This window comes from Elephantulus edwardii, unplaced genomic scaffold (genome assembly GCF_000299155.1).
Source record: "Elephantulus edwardii isolate Elephantulus edwardi_28Jun2011 unplaced genomic scaffold, EleEdw1.0 scaffold00094, whole genome shotgun sequence".
Lineage (NCBI taxonomy): Eukaryota > Metazoa > Chordata > Mammalia > Macroscelidea > Macroscelididae > Elephantulus > Elephantulus edwardii.
The window spans coordinates 335340-358468 of NW_006399844.1; the positions used below are offsets into that span (position 1 = coordinate 335340).

Below are 23129 nucleotides of genomic sequence, written 5' to 3' on the forward strand. Positions count from 1 at the left end.
TAGGACCGTACCCCATCCTGCGCCATCCTCATGCTCTCGGCCTTGTTCAGGACCGTTGCTGCTGTCACTGTGTCGTCAATCTATCTCGTTGAGGGTCTTCTCTTTCTCTGACCATCTACCTTCCCCAGCACTATGTCCTTTCCCAAGGTCTGGCCCCTCCTGACCACACCCCCAAAGTATGCGAGAACATGTTTCACCATCCTCCCCTCTGGGAGCACTCAAGCTGCACTTCCACCAAAGCAGATTTGTTTGTTCTTTTGGCAGTCCATGGGCTCTTCGATACCAACACCACAATTCAAAGGCATTCTTTGATTGTAAGATTTGTAGAAGTCTCTTGCTCCCCCAGGAGGTCTTTGGGTGTGTGTACACACAAGCTTATGTGTATAAAGCATGTGTATAAAGGGAACCTTCCCAATGTTATAATTTTCCTGTTGTCTAATCCTAAAAACACATCCCCCACCCCCACCAGTGGGCCAATAGGCAACGTCATGACAGACGGAGAAAAAATTGAAATTGTCAATGATTTAATCTTACTGGGACCCACATTCAACACCCTTGGCAACAGCAGTCAAGAGATCAGGAGACATATCATTGAGAAAGTCTGCTGTCAAGGACTTTGCCAAAGTCCTGAAGAGCAGTGATGTCAGTTTAAAGACTCAGGTGCACATGATCCAAGACATAATCGTTCTTACCTCCCCCCTTTCTTTTTTTCCCCAAGACACAGTCTTTCTAATCACCTACTACGCATCTGAAAGCTGGACAATAAATAAGGATGAAAGAAGAAGAATCGGTGTATTGGAATTGTGGTGTTGGAGAAGAGTACTGAATGAGTATCCCATTCAAAAGAACAAAGAGATAAGTCTTGGAGAAAGTTCAACAGCAGAGTTCTCCTTAAAAACAAAGAAGGTTAAGCTTGCCTCACTTACTTTGGGCATATTTTTAGGAGAGTTTATTCTTTGGAAAGGGACATCACACTTTGGAAGAGTGGAGGGTTAGCAAAAGAGGAAGGCCCTCAATGCGATGGACTGATACAGTGACTGTGAAAATGGGCTCAAGTTGTCTGGGTTGATGTGGATGACACAGAATAGGACAGGGTTCAGATCTGTTGTTGATAGGGTTTCTAGGAGTCGTACTCAACTCAACAGCAGCTAACAACAGAAACCCCCAATATGGACAGACTGTAGCTGGACAGTTCGTCAAACACTTTGCCTTTCTTTTAAAATGTTTACTTCAGGGGAGCTCTGGTGGCCTAGTGGCAAGGAGCTGCAACTACAATCCCAGAGGCACACGGTTCGAATCCACCAGATGCTCTGCCGGGAAAAGGAGGGACAATCTCCTCCTGTACCAGTCAGATCTGATTTGACGGTACACTCTCACACACACACACACACACACACACACACACAAAATGTTTACTTCACTGTGTCCCCTCTACTTAAGCCAAGTAGATATGACTTCTCCACTTGTCAGATGTAGAAATGGAAACTCAGAGAAGTAAATTAATAGCTCTATCACACAGGCCAGTAGATACCAGAGCAGAGCCAAAGAATGGAACTTAAGTGTTCTATTTACCAAGGAGACCTGGTTACTCAGTACTCGCTAGCTTCTATCTCCAGAAGTCAGACACTTCACCAATCCATGTGGGCCCAAATGAAGAAATCATTTCCAGATAGGGACCCTGTCTATCCAGAGGCCCAGGAGTCCTCAAGTTCCATCTCATCCCATCATGGAAAGAAAAATATGTCCTTTCAAAAAAATCATGCCCCCAATGCCACCAACTCAACACACAAGTTCTCCTGGCTAGAACAGCAAGAAGGTGCCAGGGGTGAGGCTGGAATGAAGAGAGACAGAGCCAGGGCCAGAGACCAAAAAGAGCCAGAGTGGGTGCCTCACACCCAAAGCAAAGGGCAAGATGAATACAGCAAATTTTATGGCAAGACAATTTGGAGTACTTCCATGGCTCTTCACAACCTTCTGGGTAAGTCTTTAGGTCCTTAGCAAAGCCCATAAAGTCTTTGAAGATGGGGTACCTGAACCTCCTAGCCTTTGCTTCTAGACTTACACCCTGCTACCTGCCCAACTCTTAGACCTCCAAGTCTTTGCATATGTTGTTCCCTGTGCCCAGGACTCTTCCCCCTTGTCTAACTGGTTGACTCCTTGTGTTGAGTACTCAGCTTGTGTATAATCTCTTCTAGGAAACCTTCTCTGATCCTCCCAGCCCTCATCTGTACAACCTGTGCTTAAATCTATCACCACATCTATTTCCCTCTGTTGATTACTAATCAATATTTCTATCTCACAAAAAAATAACCTAGTAGTTCTCAGGTGCCCAAACCAAAATCCCCATTACAGTTGATTCTGACTCATGGTGACCCATAACTGCCCGACAGTGTTTTCCTGGCTGTACTCGTCATATAAACTGATTGTCAGGCCTCTCTTCAGTGGTGCTGCTGAGTTTATTCACACTGCCAAGCTTTGAGTTGGTAGACTAGCACAAGTATTTTAGGCCACTAGGACCTCCCAGACCCTTTCGTCCCCAGAAATGCTAATTCTCAGAGCCCACCCAGATTGACTGAGTTCCAGAAAATTATCTTTCAGTAAGTTCCTCAGGTGATCTTACTGTATACTTAAATTTGAGAAATGTTGCAGACAGTCAATGGTTTTCAATCTTAAATGCATATTAGAATCCTGTGAGGAACACAGACCCTCCAGACCATAATCATAGGGGACAGCAAGGTCAATTAGCATAAGATAGTCCTTAGAGACAATGTCCTACAGCCTACTCTGGTGATGTTGTTGATTGCCTTCGAGTCGAGCACGACTCATAGCGACCCTATGAACAAAAGGCCTGAAGCCCCTCTACAACTATTGACGTTTATCAAAGTTCATAGAGTTTCCGGAGACATGTTGTTTAGGAAGCGGATGCCACTCCTGCTTCCAAACTTTGATGATAGTGACTCTCAAAACTCAATGCTGTTGAGTCAGAACCAACTCATAGCTGACTCTCCAGTGGGTTTTCAGAGGCCATAAATCCCAAGGAAGGAGAGTGGCCATATTCCTCCTAAAGAGTAACTGGTAAACCATCTGCCTTTGGGTTGGCAGGATAATTCCTTACCCACTAGGCATCCAGAGCTCCATACCAGTGCACCAGAGCTCCCTACTAGGGCACCAGAGCCTTCTACGAGTGCACCAGAGCTCCCTACGAGGGCACCAGAGCACCCCACGAGGGCACCAGAGCTCCCTACTAGGGCACCAAAGCTCCCTACGATGAGGGCACCAAAGCTCCCTACGATGAGGGCACCAAAGCTCCCTACGATGAGGGCACCAGAGCTCCCTACAAGGAGGGCACCAGAGGGCCCCACGAGGGTACCAGAGCTCCCTATGAGGAGGGCACCAGAGCTCCCTATGAGGAGGGTACCAGAGCTCCCTATGAGGAGGGCACCAGAGCTCCATACGAGGGCACCAGAACTCCCTACGAGGGCACCAGAGCTTCGGAGAGTCTTAAAAACTAGTGAGCAGTCACATATGGTGTAACTATTGGTCTGTTCCTGTCTGGAACAAAGAAAATCAAAGAGATGTAGGAACAATTAGTCCACAGGACTAATGGACTTCTTGGACTTCAACTCCACTAAGCACGAAACCAGAACTGGCTAGTATCCAGTTACCACTGCTGACCCCTCTAAAAAGGATCATAGTAGAGGATTCTAGACAGAGTAGGAGAAAAGTGTGGAACAAAACTCAAAATCAGAAACGTGGCCAGGCTTGCTGGTCTACTAGAGACTACAGACCTTTTTGAGTTTTACAGTTACCTTTTTGAGTCTGGTACTAAACTAACGTCTGTGGTTCAGTGCCCAGCCAAACAATAAAAAGCCATATAGGTAGAACAACAACGTCAAAGACATAGTCACTCCTTAGAACAAACAACCATATATGATCAAAAGGGCAGCCTTCACCCAGTGACAAAGCTCAGATTTAGGAAAGAATGGGATAGAAGGATAGAAGGAAATGAGAATCCGAAAGAAGTGGGAAGAATAATGTTACAATGTGGGTTTGACAATCAATGTCATAGAAAAAAACATGTATGGATGGTTGAATGGAAAGCCAATTTGTTCCTCTTAAGCTTTCACCTAGGGAGATTTTTTAAAAGCCTAGGACCTATCCACAGAGAATCTGATTGAATCAGACTAATATTTTTGTTGTATGCTTTCAAATAAATGTTTTCATTCACAGTAACATCATGTGACAGAGTCTAGTTACCCCGTAGGTTTTCCTAGGCTGTGACCTTTGTTGTTGTTAAATGCTATCAAGTTGACTGTATCTCCGAGGGATCCTATAAACAACAGATCTGAGCCATACTCTGTCCTGTGCCATTCTCATGATCTCCGTTCCCCTTGAGCCCACTGTGGTAGTCACTGTCAGTCCATTTCACTGAGGGTTTTCCTTACTTTCTCTGATCTTTCCCAACATGATGGTTTTTTCCAAGACTGGCTTCTCCTGAAAACATGCCCAGAGTGAGGCGAAGTTTCACCATCCTTGCCTCTAAGGAGCCCTCTAGTTATACTTCTTTGAGACAGCTTTGTTTCTTCTTTTGGCAGTCTATGGTCTGCTCAACATTCTTCACCAACACCACACTAAAGGCATCAACTCTTCTTTCATCTTTATTCACTGTCCAACATTCCAATGCACAGGAAGTAATGCCATGGTTATGTGGGTTACATTTCAACATCAAGAAGACAAAAATCCTCACCACTGGGCCAACAGGAAAATCATTACAGATGATGACATAGAAACGTCTGAAGTTGTCAAGGATTTCCTTTTCCTTGGATTCACACTCAACACCACCCATGACAACAGCAGTCAGGGAATTAAAAGACGTGCTGCGTTGGGCAAATCTGTTTGCCAAGGACCTCTCCAAAGTGCTCACGAGCAAGGATGTCATTTTATATTAAAGTTTTGTGATGTTTATGGGAGCAGACTGCCAAGCCCTAGGCTCGGATAGAGTAGGAAGGACTGATGAGCTACCTTATTTTTTTAAAAAAGTGAAGGGCAGTGGAAACCTTATGAAAAGCAAAGACAGAAACTGTCTAATACCAGAAGACGGGCTCCTCAGGTCTGCAAACACATAATGCAGGATCAGGGAAAAGTTGTCTCTTCAAGGAGAGTCTCCCTTGCTGACGTGGACAGAGTAAACCTTTCAGGATCTTCATTTGCTAATGTGGCACAACTCATAATGAGAATAACTCAGTGTTGTTCGATCAGAACAGGCTCACGGTTAATCCCTCACTGGGGTTTCCAAGGCTGTAAATCCCATGGGAGCAGGTGACTCATTTTTCTCCTAGGGAGATGCTAGTGGATTCAAACTGCCAGAGAGACATAGCCTTTTGGTTTTAATGACTACACAAAAGCACTCAATAGTGTGGGATTGTAACAAATTATGAAAAATACTGCAAAGCACAGGAATTGCAGAACACTTAATTGCGCTCATGCAGACACTGTACACAAAACAAGAAGAGAGTTGACCAAACAAAACATGGAGATATTGTGCAGCTGAAAGTCAGGAGAAGTGTGTTTCAAGGTTATATCTTCTTATCGTACTTACTGAGTCTGTATGCTTAGCAAAAAACGTGAGAAGGTGGACCATAAGAAGAATCCAGTTTGAGGACTGAAGGAAGAATCATTAGTTAACTGAAAAATGGAGATGATGCAATCTTGCTTGCTGAAATCAAAGCGGGCTTGAGACACTGATAAAGCAGCATCCAGCCTTTATTATGGATCCATCACACCTCAACATAAAATAAGCATCCTTATGACTGGATTAATAAGCAGCATCTTGGAGAGAAAATTGAAGTAGTCAAGGACCTCATTTTACTTGGATTCAGTCATGGCCCATAGAAGCAGTAACCTACAAATTCAACCACATATTGCAGTGGGTAAATCTGCTGCATAGAACCTCCTTAAAGAGTAAAGATGTCACTTGGAGGACTAAGGTGTGCATGACCCGAGCCAGTGGTATCTTCAAGTACCTCAAATGCATGAGAAAGCGGGACAATAAATAAGGAAGTTTACTGAAGATCTGACAACTCAGAAATAGAGCATTGTCGAAGAATACTGAGCACATCATGGCCTTTCAGAAGAACAAACAAATCTTATCTTGGATGACGTGCAGCTGAAATGTTCATTAAAAGCAAGGATGGTGAGACTTTCACATACTTTGGACAGGTTATAAGGGGGGGACCAGTCTCCAGAGGAACCTGTCATTCTTGGTAAAGTAGAGGCTTAGTAAGAAACTCACATTCAAGGAGACGAGTGGTTGGCACAGTGGCTGCAGCTATGCGCCCAAACATAGCCAACAACTGCGAGGATGGCACAGCTCTAGGCAGTGTCTCTTCCTGTTGTACTTTGGGTGGCTACAAATCAGAACCTATTTGATGGCACCTAACAACAGGTGTGTTAAAGGTTTCCCCACCTAATTTGAATATACAGCCATGGTTGAGAACCACTATGCCGGATAAGGGCTTCTCAAACTTCAACACACAGAGGAATCATCTGGAGATCCTGATACAGTGATGATCCTGATTCAGAAGGTCTGGAGCAGAGCCTGAGAATCTGCATTCCTGGGAAGTTCCTATACTAAGCAGATGGCCGGCTGTTCCATGGACCACATTTTGAGTGGCAAAGTATTAGAAGACTAGGAGCCCCTGAAAGGCAGGAATTAGACTTCCTTTACTTGTCTGGAGCCTAGTGAAATACCTGGCACTGGGTGCACTAAATGCTAACTAAATGAATGAATGTCTGATGAATGATTCTCTAACCCACCTTCGCAATTACTCTCTCATTTGTACCACATCACACTCTTATCCTTCTTCCCAGAACATGGAGGATCCATAGCTCTTGTGCGCCTACCCTTGTCCTGCTACCAGGTAAGATAATTTTTACCACCCTGGAAATTCTGTCAAAGTGGAGGGGTATCGGACTGTTCCCTCCCATTTAAGGTGTTCAATCTAGTGAGGCCATCAGTTCTGTGTGACTCTGGGCAAGTCTCTTTTCCTCTTTGAGTCTTAGAAACATCCTGTGTCCCAGCCAATCCCTACCGGAGCTACGCAGGCCATGCTTAATAATTTTTTTATCAGTGAACAAAGGGATTCAACAGAGTTACCAAAGAAGAGACAGGATGCCTAGTCAAATTTAAAGTTTAGATAAACAGTACATATTTTTAGTATAATATGTTCCAAATGTTGAAGTCATTATCTGAAATTTAATTTTAAGTTGGCATCTTATTTCTGTCTCACATAGTTTGGGCACATGGCCAATCCTTGGAGAAGGACATCATGCTCAGAAGGGTGGAGGGACAGCATAGGAGAGGAAGACCCTGGATGAGATGGATTGATTGACTAGGGTAATGGGGGTAGGTGTGCTGGAGTCAATGAGATTGGCTCAGGACAGGGCAGACTTCAGAGCTGTTGTACAAAGGGTTGCTGTGAGTTGCAGGCGACTTGAAATCTTATTTCTGCTTTATTTTTTTTTTGTTTAGTTTTCTTTTGTTTAACTAGATCTGACAATTCACAGTGAGTCAATGTCATTTTCTAAAATGGTGATAACCACTTGAGAACTCTTAATACTATCTTTTCAGTTGCCAATCTGAGACTCACTAACTGAACCTTCTCCTTGTTGCCCAGAGAGAGATCTGTTGTACAGACAGGAAGGCCTAACGAAAGGCAGGGATGAATCTTACACAGATCCTCAGGAAAAACTAGGAATTTAAGCCACACTCTTCACTACCCTCGGAGCACCTCCTTCCCAACTGAGAGAGTGTGTGAAGATGCCAGTTTTCCCAATTAAACTCTAAGTTCCACAAGACCTGGGGAGAGGACTAGACTACACCTCAGCATCGTCACAGGGCTTGGTGCTTAATTTAAAAAACAACAGAAAACCATTGCTATTGAGTCAATTCTAACTCACTGCAGCCCTTCAGGGCACAGTAAAACTGCCCCACAGAGTTTCCAAATCTTTATGGAAATGGCCTGTCGTATCTTCCTTCTGCAGAGTGGCCCAATTAGTCAGGTGCTTTAACCACTGTGTTACCAAGGCTCTTTTTTTTTTTTTGGCACATAGGTTCAACAAATACTTGTGAATGAACTGCAGTCTCTCTTTCCCTCATCTTAACTCCACATCTCACCTACTCCCACCTTCCTTTCCATCTGACTTTTGAAAGGGTCTTGCGATCCTCACCTAACCAAACTTTGTACCAGACTGATTTACAGCTCACCAATGGCTTCACAGCAACCTTGGAAGGGGCACGAAACAAGGGTGATTAGCTCTATTTTACATATGAGAAGACTAAGACCTTGGTGGGGTGGAGTAACTTGTCCAAGTCACACAGTGAGTCCAGCCCAGATATGAGGCTGAAGAGCATCTCAATCACCTCACTCCATCCCCACAGCCAGCATCCATGTTAAGACTCGGAGACCCTGGCTGAGGGACACTCGGTAACCATTCTGCCACTCACATCCCTAGATGGTAAAGGAGGTATTCCCCCCAAGTCCAGACCACTGGGGGCAGGACCCAAGGAAACCACACTCGGCTCCCTACTGCTACTCCCAGCCGCCTAAGATCCACTTGCCTTGGCACTTGTTCTCTGCTCGAGATGAGCAAGAGGCCCAGAAGATATTACAAAAAAGGAGACAACATTCCAAGTATGTTCTGCCAGCTCCCAAACCCTCTGCACCCTCTAGGGAAAAGAAGTAGAACAGGGTGTGAGTGGGTGGGATAGTTCACCTACTGAAAAGGACCCTGGGCTGAAGGGAATCCTGGGCTGGTTGGATGTCACTGCCCCCTCTTCTGTCTTCCTCCGGTGCCATCTATCTGGGCTGAGGACTGTGGAGAGGAGGGGCTGTGAAATGGGAAGGGAACAAACCTGGGAACAAAGACTGTCCATGCAATTTCTCACACAGGCACATCAGTGAGAGAATTCACCTCCAAAACCTCTATCTCCCCATGAACAAACTGGCCCTGCAATCTCAGGTGGAATCCAGGCCCTTGGGGCCCACCTCAGACCCCCTGAAGTGGCAGAGACTAAAGGTCAGGGACCGTGATGGGAGGGGATGTGGATGAGAGACTCCCTCCCCATGGGTGCCCTTATCTCGGGCTCCCATCATTCTGCGTGTTCACTGGAGGGATAGGAGGGAAAGGCATTGCATGGATGAGTTCCTTTCCATTTGAACTTCCATATTTACCCCATTTGTTCCTCTACACTGGCTGCCGTGGATGGGCAGGAACTCACAGAAAGTCTGAAATCTCCCATTGAAGACGAGCAACTTTATGCAGCTCAGGTGAGGGGTGGGGGCGCAGGTTTACAGTGTGGAGCTGGCTGAGCTGGAGAGTACAGGCACTTGAGGAGGGGGGAGGTATTCAGAGTACAGATTCTAGCTGCAGCCAAGCCAATGAGTTGATCTCAACTCACAGTGACCCTGTAGAACACAGCTGAACAGCTCCATAGGATTTCCAGAGGAATAAGAACTCCATGTATGGTATCCAAGATCTTCTTCTGTCTTCTACCTCTGTTCTCGCAGGCTCTGGGGTGCCTGGGCATCAGTGACAGATGTATCTTGGAGGCACTAGAGGAGGCGGTGAGTCTGGGGCTGCATGAAACCCAGAGGAAGGGAAAACAGGATAAGAAGCGTGCACATGGGAGCACAGATAGGGCTCTCTAGAAGTACAGGGATGACGGGTCAGAGTCACCAGTGTATAGCATGCCCACTCCATCACGCTTTGGGCTTCTTCCAACAGCAGTTTGACACAAAGGATGGTTAGTGAGGAATATGAAGATCCCCATGGTCTATCAGAAAAGACAGAACTGAAAACCCAAAAAGAACCGGGACTGAGCTCACTCTGTGCCTCCAGAACATGACAGCATGCTTCCATTACAATTCAAAGGAATAGCCATAATACTTAACCATAATGTCATTTACATCTTCCAACAATATAGGTACAGGAATTAGCCTCTGTTTCCTCCTACTGAGAAAAGAAAAGCTTTTAAAAAGGCCAAGTGACTACTAGATAGAGAGATGAACAAACACCTGATTCTCAAGTCCAGCATTCCTTCCATTGCACCAGCCGACCTGTGCACTGCACTTTGAGTGTTTGAGTGTAAACACTGTTGTGTTTTTTTTTAATTTTATTATTATTTTTTGTGTGTACCATCAAATCAGATCTGACTGGTATAGGAGGAGAGTGCCCCTCCTTCTCCAGCAGAGGATCTGGTGGATTTGAACCATGTATCTCTGGGATTGCAGTGCAGCTTCTTGCCAGTAGGCCACCAGAGCTCCCTACACTCTGTTTCTTAATCTGTAAAATGAAAAGGTTAGGCTGAGATGATCCCTAAACCTCTGACATTTTATCACTTTGTGGTGCTTCCTAAATCAGGCCAGAAGTGGCACAAAGAAAGTGAAGTTCAAGGCCTACCGAACCTTGGCTCTCCTGGGTGAGTATGTCCCTTCCTTGAGTGGGGAGAGGGGTGAGAAAGGAGATAGTGCAGGCCAGTACTCTGGTCATCTAAACACAGGAAGGAGAGAGGGAGTGTACACACACAACCTGTCAGCAGGGCCTAGGAGTTATCCTATTATTCCCGGGCAGAGAACAGAAGCAGAGGTGGAGACTGAAAGGTGGAGTGGAAGGGAAGGCTCCTGGAACTGTGGTTGCACCCTGTGTCCTGGGAAGCTGGGCAACATCTTGGGACCCCTTATTTGGAACGTCTGTCTTGAGGGGACAGTATAGTCAAATGGAGCCTAGCAGAGGAGCAGTCTTCGGGGCACTGCTCTGAGCTGAGGATCCTCCTTGTCTAGGTTGCCTGAATAAGCATGTGATCCAGGCTTTCATGCAGCAGTTGAAGGGGTGCAACGAACCTCAAAGGATGGAGACTCTGCTGGGGCTACAAATGGCTCTGAACAAGTGGGTCGCTGTTCCTAAAGAGAAGGTGACTGGGAGCAGATTCAGGAAGTTGCACAGAAGGCAGTTAGCCTAGAGGACACTTTCGCTAGGGAATGGTGTTCCTTGTGTGGCTGGACAGTATATGGCTCTGCAAAAGTCCACTTTCAGACTCAGTCTTCCACTTGTAAATGGGAGACAGTAAAAATGCATATTCTCTCTAAATAAAAGCAGAGTCGTTATTAAAATAACCCATTAAAGTAAAGCCTCTGTCGAGACAGGATGAGGATCAAGAGAGGATGGGCACATCCGAGTCCCTCTGTCCTTTAGGGCTCCCTGACTTTCATCCCATCATTGCTCTGTGTGAAAGAGAATTCATCACTCATACACTCATTCTACAAATGTATATTGGAACCTGACAGGCTCTCACCCAGGCCTGTAATCTACACCAATGGACCAAACAAAGACCTGCCCTTGTGGAGTTTATATTTCAGTGGAAGGAAACACATAATACCCAACAAGTTGAAGTAGAAAACTATATACAGTGAAACCTGTAAGAGCCAGACTCAACGAGACGTACTGTTTTGCAGGGTCTTAGAATTTTTTCTTATCACTCATTTTTGTGGATAATATTATTTTGAGTTTCCCTTTTTGGACAGGTTTCCAGCTTGCACATGTTCCAGATTTCATAAGTTTTCCTGTAGTATGTTAGAGGCGAGAAGTGAAATAAGGAAAGTTACATAGCAAATTGAGCGTGGTGTAGAATGTTGAATGGAGATGGGGATGAGTATCAATTTTAAACATGGTGAACAAAGAAAGCTTCATTTAGAAGGCAACAGGTAAACAAAGATATTCCAGACAGAAGGACCAATCAGTACAGAAAATGTACAGCAGGGAAGTACTTGGTGTGTTCAAGGAACAACAAGGAGGCCAGTGCAGGTAAATGGAGCGGGAAGAGAGAGAACCAGGAGAAATTAGGTAAAGTCAAAGTTAACAATACATGATTATGACTTTCTGGGTGGTTGTAGGCATGCGGGCTTTTAGAATGAGTGGAATAGGTGGCCATCGGAAGTTCTTGAGCAGAACAGTGGCATGATCTAACTTACACTGCAAAAGACTCACTCTTAACAGCTGTGCTAAGAAAAAACAATTAGTAGTGGGAATAGCAGCCAAAAGTGGAAGCAGGGAGACCAACTGGCGGCTACTAAAACAAGCCTGGTGAGAGATGGTGGTGGTTTAACCAAAGTGGTAGCACTGCAGGAGGTAAAAATCACAGTTACGTTTTAAAACTTTTAACCCCAGAAGTGCGCAGTTCGAATCCACCAGATGCTCTGCTGGAGAAGGGGGGCAATCTCCTCCTATACCAGAAAGATCTGATCTGATGGCACACACACACAAAATAATAAAAAGTAAAACTTTTAAAGGGCGATCCTTGGAGGCAAGGATGGTGAAACTGCATCTCACATACTTTGGACATATTGTCAGGAGACACCTGTCCCAGGAAAAAGACATCATGTTGCGAATAGGGGGTCCATGAAAGAAGGAAGACACTCAATGAGATGGAATGACAACTGACGAGCTCAAGAGACTACAACAAATGAGCCTGAGGACAGCGGAGATGGTGAGGACGGCACAGGCCTGTCCACAGGGTGTAGACTGTCTTTCACAGGCTCACTCTGAATCGTTATTGACTTGATGGAACCCAGTAACAACAAGCTGTTAAAGAACGTGATGGAGTGAGGGTGAAGCCAAGGTATTTGGCCTAGAACAGAAAAGATGGAGTTGTTATCAACTAAATGGGGAAAAGGTGTCAGCAGAATAATAGGTTTGCCACCACATCAGTTCAGTCTTGGACAACATAGTGCTGAGATGGCAACTGGACCTCTAGGGGCTCTCACGGCCTTGTGGGTAAGGAGGTGTGCTGCCAACTCAAAATCAGGTGGCTCAAATCCACCAGCTACTCCTTGGGAGAAAGATAGGCAATTTCCTCCCATCTGACTCAATGCCACATAACAACAAAAACGCTGGCTCGCCAAGGAAGATGACAAGTAAGCATTTCTAGAAACGAGAGACATGTGAACCAGAAATAGCAACCAACTATTTGGAAGCTGTCAACATATAAATGCCATTTGAAGTCTAACAGAAATAATATCACCAGGGAGGGAAAAACCCAAAAATTATACTTTGGGGTACCAATACATTAAGAAGCCAAGTAGAAAAGGAAGAACCAGCAAACACTGAGAAATGGCCAGGAAGGAAGGTAAGTAAGTAAATAAAACTGTTGTATTCTGAAAAATAAGTCAAGGAAACACATCAAGGGGAAAACTGTATGAATGAGTGAATGAAAAACCAACTTCTTTTGTAAACTTTCATTCAAATAACTTAAAAATAAGGGGGCAAGGAAGCCCTACTGGCCTAGTGGCAAGAAGCTGCACTGCAATCCCAAAGGCACGTGGTTCAAATCCACCAGCTGCTCCGCTGGAGAAGGAGAGGCAATATTCTCCTGTGTTGACTGGATCTGATTCGACAGTACATAACAAGAAGGGGGGGGGGGGAAGTAAAAATAAGGAAGGAATTAATCAACTTAAAAATCATACAAACTTAAAAAAATCATCCAAACTTAAAAAATACATCAAGAAGGCAGAAATTAACTGTCATCTAATAAAACGTTGTAATCGTGTACCACTGAATTGGAACCGACCCATAGCTGACCCTCCAGCAGGTTTTTAGAAACAGTAAATTGCACGGGAGATTTCCCGTTGCCCATCTCTCTCCTGTGGAGAAGCTGGTGGATTCAAGATACGTGCCTCTGACTAGGCAGTACTTTCCTTAGCACTAAGGCACTGATTAAGGACTCAGGTGGCCTAGTGGTAAGAAGCTGTGCTGCAATCCTGAAAGCACTTGGTTCAAATCCAGCAGCTCTTCCAGAGAAGGATGGACAATCTCCTCCCATTCAATTACCTGCCTCTGAAAAACCAGCTCGAGGGTTGACTATGTGTTTGTTCCAACTTGACAGCACACAACAAGAACAAGACACTGATTAAGTTGACTTTCCAATGTAGAAACCATTGATTATTTTAGGAAGAGTTATTTCATTGAGGGGAGGCATGCTTGAAGCGAGTTTTAAAGAACATGTGAACAACAAGAACATGAGAGGCAAGAAATTGGCAGCTGGAAAGCATGGATAAGTTTCATAGAAATAGTAGCAGTTGGTTTCAGAGATGATTCTAGAAGAGAAAAAAGTTTGTTTCTATGCTAAAGGGAATAATCCTGTAGTTAGAAAAATAAAGAGAGCTGTTTGAAGCAAAGACCTTGAGTAGGTGAGAGGGAATGAGAGCGAATACACAAGTGGAATGATTGGTTTTACAGAGATGGCCACAGTAACAACTGGCAAGGAAGAGTGAATGGGTGCAGGTCTTGATAACTTGGTAGAACTCATGGTAGACTGCCATGGAACCTTTCTAGTTGCTTTTATTTTCTTGGTCAAGAAAGTAACAGTCATTAACGGAGTCTCACCAGAGTGAGAATGGAGGAGCAAGTATAGCAGGTTCCGGAAGGAATATGAAATAGAAGAATGGGAAAGTGCTCAGAGGAAAAGCAGTATGGTTTCCAGGCGGCATCAAGGTCTGTCAAGTTATAAATGGCACATTCACAAAGCAAGTCAGTTGCTAGGATTGTGGTTTTTCTCCAAGAGATGCAGACACAAAGTTGGATTTAACCAGGTTTGTGGCAAGGGAATACAATGAAAAAGGGGTGTGGGGGGTGCTGGACTGAGATTGTATTGCAGCAAGGGATAATTAAAGCAGGACTTTAGAATCTAAGCTGGATCAAAAGGAGAAAAGGTGGCCATCAATGGATTGTTAGTCTGTGAGTAGTCAAACTATCACTGACACCAGAACATGACAAGAGGTGAGCTAGAAAGATAGGCGGTGAGAGGCAGAGAGTGAAATCAATGATTATGGAGCAATTGTCATTATGAGTAATTGAAGGTCTCTCTGTGGAAATTAATGGCTGTGGTACAACAGATGACAAGGTCACTGGAAGAGATAAACAATTACATGTGTTTATAATATACATGCTGGATCTGGAATTACAACAGAAATACTAAAGAGTAACATTAACCTAAGAGATAAAATCATAGAGAAATGAGATGTGACTTAGCAGCCAGTAGGTGTCAGCATAAATAAGGGGAAGTGGACAAAATAATGTGCTCGCATGAGATTCACTTTAGGCAAGAGAATGGCTTAGAAGCATCAAGCCTGGTGGAGGACTTATTCCCTTACCCCGCCCATTTCTCCTCCTGCCTCCCTTTAGAGGTCTCAAGTGGAGGATGAAGAGAAGCTGGTGTCCCTGCTGCAGACACTGCTGAAAGTGCCACCAAATGATGCAGCTCTGGAGGCAGCCTTGTGCTTGGGTTTCCTGAGACCCTGCAGCAAGGTGGTCCGAGAGTTCCTGCAGCAGAGCCTGGGCCGTGGATCCAAGCCCCAGAGGATGAAGGTGTGAGGGGCAGGAGGCTGGTTCCCCAGGGAGGACTGGGAAAATAAAAGGTCAGTGCTGACTTGGATCAGGTCTAAATTCTATCATCCTCATCCAGAGAGCTTGCTTCAGCAAGGATCACTGTGTGTTTGTGAACTTAACTACACATGAACATGAGGTCATGTGGACGTACACGTCTGTGTACATTTTATGTACGGATGTTCACGTATGTGTGGGCACACAGGAACGTGTTCTCACTGAAAAGGCAGGAAAAAGAATGTCACGTGCCCCCAGAAGTACAAGGGTTAGCACTCAATCGGCATGATCATCTAGCCCCCTTCCTGCCCTGCCCGCCCCACCCCACCACACAGGCACTCAGCATGTTGGTCAACATGATGCACGTGCACTCAGCTGTGGTCACCAAGGCCATCCTAGAGCAGCTTTCCTCTTCCGCTGTCCTCGAGGTAAGCTCTGGGGCTGTTTGACACCCTTCCTTCTCCAGCACTGGGACAGGGTTAGAGGGCTAAGGGTCTATCCTTCATGCCTTCTCCACCTCTCCCTCAGCACCGCTTGGAAGCCACCAAAATGCTCAGGGCTGTTGGGCTAGAAAAGATCCAAGAGCAAGGGCTGGAAGGACTCACATTTGACCAGCTCAGGAAGATGATGTTTACTGAACCCTTCCTGGTGAGTGTCACCAGAGCTCTCAAGTCCAGACAAACCTCCCTTCCCTCTCCGCTCCCGAGACCTCTCCAGGCTTGGCTCCACCCCTCCCCCCCAAAGCATCACACATTCATCATCTGCTGTTTCTACACAGTCCATATTTTGAAGTTGCTTTTGTCTTTACTCAGGTAATTATCTTTTAAATGCTGCAGGCATCTTTCTCACCCTCTGCAATGGAAAACCTGCCTCTCCCATTCATTCCCACTGGTTCTGGTAACCCCTCTTGCCTTCTGTCCATTAAAATATGGTCCCTGACTCTCCTCTGGGCAGATTTCCCAAATTGCCCCAGTCAGAATTAACTCTGCCTGCCTTCCCTTAGCTTCCTTCACTTTTATTATAACCTGTTAAAGAGAATTAGCCACAAACTTTCCAGATACATTTTCTTTAGAAAACTCTCCAATGGTTCCTTAACACCTTTGAAACGACTTACATTGTTGCTCTCAAACCAAGCCCTACGCATAGGGTCCTGACATAGACGCCTGTTGTCATCCCAGCAGAATTACACGGAGTGCCTCATTTTGAAGAGCCCCACTTTGGCTGCCTCAATCTCCATTTCCATACGCCCCCTCTGAGCTTTAGGTTTTTGTACAAACTCTCATATCTCTCCAGAGACCAACTCCCAAAAAAACCCCTCTTCCTGGTTCACTCCTCTTACCCTTCAGAGTTCAGCTTCTCCAGAAAACCCGAGTTAGGAGACACTCCGATGTGCACTCTACACTTGGGCTAGAAATAAAACTAACAAAGTCCTGCAACTGCACATTTAGTTGCCTGTTCCCCATAGCCCCTCAACCAGTCTGAGCTCAAGACTGCGACTGTATGTAGCACAGAGTAAAGGTTAGTGATGCACCTGAATGTGTATTACTGCACTCCTTCTGCTGTCCCACCTTGATTCTTCCGCAGGCTATGAGGCAAGTTGTGGCTGAAACAGTGGAGGAGCTCAAGATGAAGCCTGCGATGATGAACTTGGTGGAGGAGTGAGTAATTTGGGCTGGGAGCTGCCAGGCCAAAACCTAGACTACAGGAAAGAAGGGCCAGTAAGAGCTGAGAACTTGCTGACTGCTCTCATCTTATTATGAACCCTCCGCCAAATAATGCCAATACTCAGGGTTGCCAGAAAGCTTAAGATGAGAGCACAAGGAGGACATGTAAAAAGCAAAGTTCTGGACAGGTGTGAGGCCTGATTATCACAAAGATAATCTCAGGAGAGGACAGCTACTGGGAAAAGACATCCTTCTGGGAAAAGTGGAGGGCTAGTGGAAGAAAGGAAGACTCTCAGCAAGGTGGACTGACACAGTGACTCTAACATTGGCTTCAAGATCTTCAAGATGGCACAGGGCAGAGCAAGGTTCTAATCTGTTCTTCAGGGAGTCATTATATGCCATAGTCAATTTGACACAAAGGAACAAGCAAATTGGGAGGCCAGCACAGAACAAGACAGGTTTTAATCTGTTGTACGAAGGGTCATTATGAGTCAGTCAACTAAACAGCACCCGTTGTTGTTGTTGATTGCCACTGAATCAAGCACGACTCATAGCAACACTATGAACAAAAGACCTAATACCTTTCCATAACTATTGTCATTTCTCCAAGTACATAGAGTTTCCAGAGACATGTGGTTTAGGAAGTGGATGCCACTCCTGCTTCCAAACCTTTTACAATTAGGAGCTCCACCACTGTGCACATTGGGAAACCATTCTGGTATTTGATACCCCAATGACACAAGGTTCAGCATCATAGCAAACCCAGGTTATCTCATACAGCACATTGACAAAGAGTGATGTACAAAGTGGAAGAGCATTCCTCCAAATATAATAGCACTAGTCTCATTTAGCAGTGGTCAAGTGTTATCAAGTCAAATACGACTGAGCTTTGCACAAAAGACCTGAACTCTGTTCTATAACATCATTTCTGTACGTTTAGAGTTTGTAGAATTTCCAGAGGCATCTAGTTTAGGAAGTGGATGCCACTCCTGCTTCTCAGCATAAATCAATTGGGAAAGTCATCCAAACACTGTACAGAATGGGTAACCATTATGGTATTTGACAAGACTATGGAACAGTGTGCAGCATCACAGCAATACCCAGTTGTTCCGTTTAGCAAACAGACAAAAGATTGCTGTGTCATTTAAGGAATACTCATTTAAAAAGTAACAAATTTGGCCCAGCACGCCTTCAAGCAGACCTTCACCCTTGGCCAAAAGCTCAAGGACATCCACTCTTAAGGGGAAAAGAGCGAGCAGTAATACACATCAAACACGACCCCAAAAACTTCCCTTACATGACCTACACAACTGCCTTTGTTGTGATATGCTATCAAGTGGCCTGCGACTCATAGTGGCCCAATGTACAGCAGCCCTAAACCCTACTCTACCCTGTGCCAATCTTACTGTCTCTGACAAACCTATCCCCATTACCCCAGTCACTGCATCAATCCATCTCATTGAAGGTCTTCCTCTCCTGCGCTGTTCCTCCACCCTCCCAAGCATGATGTCTTTCTCCAAGAACTGGTCCCTCCTTGCAACATGTTCAAAATATGTCAGACAAAGCTTCAGAATCCTTGCCGCCAAGGAGCAGCCTGGCTTCACCTTCTCTAGGACAAACCTGTTCGTTCTCTTAGCAGTCCATGGTATATTCAATACTCTTCCTTCTGTCATCCCTAGTCATTGTCCAGTTGATGTATAGCAAGTGTTTGCAAAGCCTGTATCAGCCGCACCTTAGTCTCCAGACTGACATCGTTGCTCTTCAGTATTTTAGAGAGGTCTCTAACCACCTAGCAACAGCAAATTGTAGTACCTGCTCTCCCCCTCCCATCAAGAGGAATATGAATGAAATTTGCAGCACTCCCAGGCATTACACCTGTCAGAAACAGCAGTCAGCCTCCCTCCACCACCCCTTAACCAGACACGCTTTCTTCTGCACAGGCAACTGATGGACCCAAGACCCAGTACACGCCAGGAAGCAATCATCTCTTTGGTAAGGCCAGTTCTGCTTCTTAACCTGATTCCTGAAATGTGTTGATGCAAAGGGTAGGAAACTGGACAGTGTGACTCAAGGAAAGAAAGGGGATGATGGTTTCCTGTTTGACTTGTTAGATTTCAGTAACTTTTCTCAGGGCTAAGTACAAAAGATAAGATGGGGGTGTTGCTCTAATTCTGCAAAAATTATCTTCAATCCTCCTGGGTAACAGCCATCCTTCACTCAATGCAGTGAAGTGTGCCAAGAAAGAAGACTTCTTAGCAGGGAGCTAGTGAGTTCTCTCCTCCTGTCTTTACAGGATGCAGGGTTAACATGGAACTAAAATGAAAAAAAGACCATGGATGGGGCATCTTCCGGGGTTGTCCACTGAGGCTCTCTATGCATATGCACATATGTACACACATGAACATGTGCTCTCACTTAAGAGGCCAAGAGACCTAACAATCTCACCTCCTCCCACCAGTGCTGGGCTCAGCCCTCAAGTCTGCTTCTGTCTCTGCCAGGGTGCCCTCGGTATCCGCAGCCCACAAGTTTATCACTTGCTCCTAGACATGCTGGATGTAGAAAAGAACCAGAATGTGAAGAACACTGTAAGCTGTTCCTTCTCACCTTGTCCTCTTCTCTATCATTTTCTAAGTCTCTCCTACTCATCCTCACCATTAGGTCCTTGTCAGGAGGGAGGAACGGGGAATAAGCCTTCATATACTGTCCCTGCCCATGTTCTTTTAGAGCCATACGAGCCTGTTGTCAAAGTTCCTCTTCTTGGGTGCCCCCTAGTCTCCCAGCTTCAGCTTGAAATATAGTCCAAAGGTGTTTGTTTCAATGCAGCTACAAAAAACATTAATTTTTTTGGCCTCAAATGATGCTTGGATCCAAAGAAAATTGAGGAACAAGATTTTGTTTGTATATGAGCCACCATCGTGCAGTATGAAGTCAGAGACCGCAAGGTTCCAGAAGGAGCCTGAAAGCCCAGAAGAGTTAAGCATCCAAGACTTCCGACTTGCAAAGCTGAGACCTTTGTTTATTGCAAAGTACAGCACGAAGATGGACCAGGAGGAAATGCTGACAGCCAAGAATGATTCCACTTTACAATCCACCAGCAATTCAGACCTGCATGCAACTACCATCTTCCCATACCTTAAACTAACAAAAGGCAAGCCACAGCCTAAAGGCCCCTGGTGGCTGACGACTGAGCTCTAGACCTTCACAGAAATAGGTCAGCTCTCTAGGACTTCCTCCCACTGTTTCTGAGAAAACAACTTACACTTTTATTCCATGAATAAATGTCACTCTGCTCACCATACTTCTCTGCATCACTGCCACTGCTTTGTCCCTCATTTGTCACACTATAAAATGCAACCATGGTCTCCTCCCTACTGATCAGGTAATTCCTACTGCTCAATGACTTGGGCCTTTCATTAGGGAAAAGGAGGGAGGATTCAGCCTCAGCTTCTTTGGATGGCCAGCCTGCCTCCCTAAATCAAATCACTGTCTAGGCTCTGAATTTGATAGCAAGGTAGAGTTGAGCCTCTATCTAGATGAGGCAACTGAGGGAAAACTAGGAGAAAAGCTTGGCTCTTGGATCTACTTCCTCTAATTTTTCTCCTCAACCCCCTTTCCTTACTTACCAGGTACCCAATACTTTATAAACTATTATAAATTAGTAATTAACTGAAATAAGTAGTAATTAAAAATTATTCTATTTAGTAAGGGCTGAACATCCTCTACATAGGCCTACCTTCTACCTGCCTAACAGTCATTCCCTCTGAAGGACTCTAAGTACTCTCTTAAACTGCCTCCATCTCTACTTTCTATTGAAACCTCCATTTTCCAGGGTCATTATGATCTGTCACACCAATCCCATCCTCTATGAAGGAGAAGCCCAAGCTCTGGGAGGTGACAAAATTTAAATCTAATCCTAGTGTATTACTTTCGTGATCTTTGACTTTAGACAAGTTACTTAATTTTTCAAATTGCTTCCCTCATCTTTTGCATTAACAAAGGGAATGCTGCCTTCTACCCCAGAGAGTTCCTATAAAGATTAAATGTACAGTCTGACTGCCTAGCATTATACAATAAGCCCTCTAACCAAATGCAATAAGCCTTTTCCCCCCCATTGCCATCCTCAGCCTTGTCACATCAGCCTGTGGCCACCAAAGGTCAAAAGACGAACTCAATCCCAATTCCATTGTGGTAGTCTATTGGGAGGTTAAGTTCTTCCCATCAGGCACAGAAAAAAGTAATAAAGCATTCTCTCCCTTTCACTTCAGGTTCAACATATCATTAATAACCCTGGCTGGTAGAATGGGAATTCTCAATTAAACATGGTGCACATCATTCAGATTTATCTCCCAACCTGTCCCACTACTTCCAGATTCATGTTCTGCCTCAGAAAGAGCTATCAGGGGAAACTGTATTCACTATTTGTATTCAACAAGCAGTGTTGCCTGGGGAATAATCCTCTAAGTGTGTGGCACAATAAACCAAAGAGAATATGTTTTTCCTTTCTCTACAGTTCTGGGCCCACGAGAAACAGAACTCAAATTTCCTTAGATCTCAGTAAGAATTTTACAAAACTCAAGCTCTCCACTCCTACAAAATCCTGTGTGCAGATTTCCCACTGTGTCTCCTTGGTCATGGACTGATGTGTTTAGAAAATATCTTATCATGCAACCAAATAGCAGTGTCTGCCCAATAGTACACCAGTTTAATTTTACCAATCCTCACTAGAATACTTAAGACAGCACTGGGCATAATGGTCTTCATAAAGCACCACCTATCCATGTATGATCCATGTATGAGTTTTTCTAATACCAAAGGTACCTATGTTGTTATTATTGTTAAGTGCGTCGAGTCACAGGCAACTCATAGTGACCCTATGAAGGAGAGTCCTCGACGCTTGGGTGCCTTTCATCCTCTCTCCAGGTTCATAGGGTTTCTGGAGGCAAACTATTATGGAAGCGGATGCCACTCCTCCTTCCAAGCTTGTTTTAATTGGGGAGTTCCACCCCACTCTGTCCGCATTGGGTAGCCAACCATTAACGCATTTGACACATCAGTGTCACAGTGTTCAGCCTTACAGCAACCAAACTGCAGTATTAGAAGTAAATTTAATCCAAGATCCAGCCAACTTCTCAGATTCCTGAGATGTCCACTCCTCTCAACAATCAGGATCTATTATTGGGCCTTACTATGAATTAAAACTAATTCCTCAGAAAGATATACTGAAGTCTTAACCCCTTTTACCTGTGAACACGACTATTTGGAAATACGACTGGTCTCAATGCATGTAAGTATCAGAGAACAGAATGAATTATAGCCATGTGATGATAAGAGGCACCATAGCTGCAAACCACGAAATGCCAGCAAATCCTAAGAGCCCACATAAGCTAGAGAAAGCTCTGGTGGCCTAGTAGTACAGTTTCATTACCAAACCAGCTGCTTTGTGGGGGGAAAAATGGCCAATTTCCTTCCATGTGATTTATAGCGTCTGAAACCCCACTGGAGGGTCAGCTATGACTCAGTTCTGACTCAATGATACATTAATAGAAGCTAAGTGAGCTCTGGTGATCTGGTAGGTAGGGAGCTGTGCTGCCAAAAGCAGCTACTCTGAAGGAAAAAAGTAGGCAGTCACCTCCCATCAACTGCCAGTCTCTGGAAGCCTGCTGGAGGCTCTGCTATGAGTTGGTTCTGACTCAACAGCAATGAAAGAAAAATTAAGAGATACACACACATGAAATGGTATCTCTCAAAGCCCTCAGAAGACATGCCAGTACCCTCATTTGGACTTCTTGCCTCCAGAACTGGGAAATAACAAACTTGTGTTCTACAAGCCACTCTGTATATTTTGTTACAGCAGTCCTAGGAATTGAAGGTAGGACTAATCCTTCACCACCACCCACAATGGTAGTCTTCTCTACCTTAAACCTCTATAGTGAGCTCTCTGGACATTCTTTTTGATATTTTTATGTATCACAGAGTCTGAACTGACTTATAATTGACCTGCAAGAGGATTTCAGAGGCAGTAAATTGCAC

The 23129-nt window shown here is 44.8% G+C and overlaps 1 protein-coding gene across 1 annotated transcript; it reads left to right on the plus strand.

Moving 5' to 3' along the window:
• The first annotated feature begins 1956 nt into the window (after positions 1 to 1956).
• LOC102871633 (chromosome unknown open reading frame, human C17orf66) lies at positions 1957 to 20294 on the plus strand. The gene is made up of 15 exons (XM_006891050.1): positions 1957 to 1978; positions 6871 to 6920; positions 8515 to 8693; positions 8952 to 9078; positions 9273 to 9329; positions 9570 to 9626; positions 10423 to 10480; positions 10842 to 10972; positions 15238 to 15420; positions 15771 to 15863; positions 15964 to 16083; positions 17020 to 17093; positions 19040 to 19091; positions 19598 to 19684; positions 19923 to 20294. Exons 1-15 carry the CDS (start codon positions 1957 to 1959, stop codon positions 20292 to 20294), a joined length of 1662 nt encoding a protein of 553 aa, XP_006891112.1.
• Positions 20295 to 23129: the final 2835 nt, after the last annotated feature.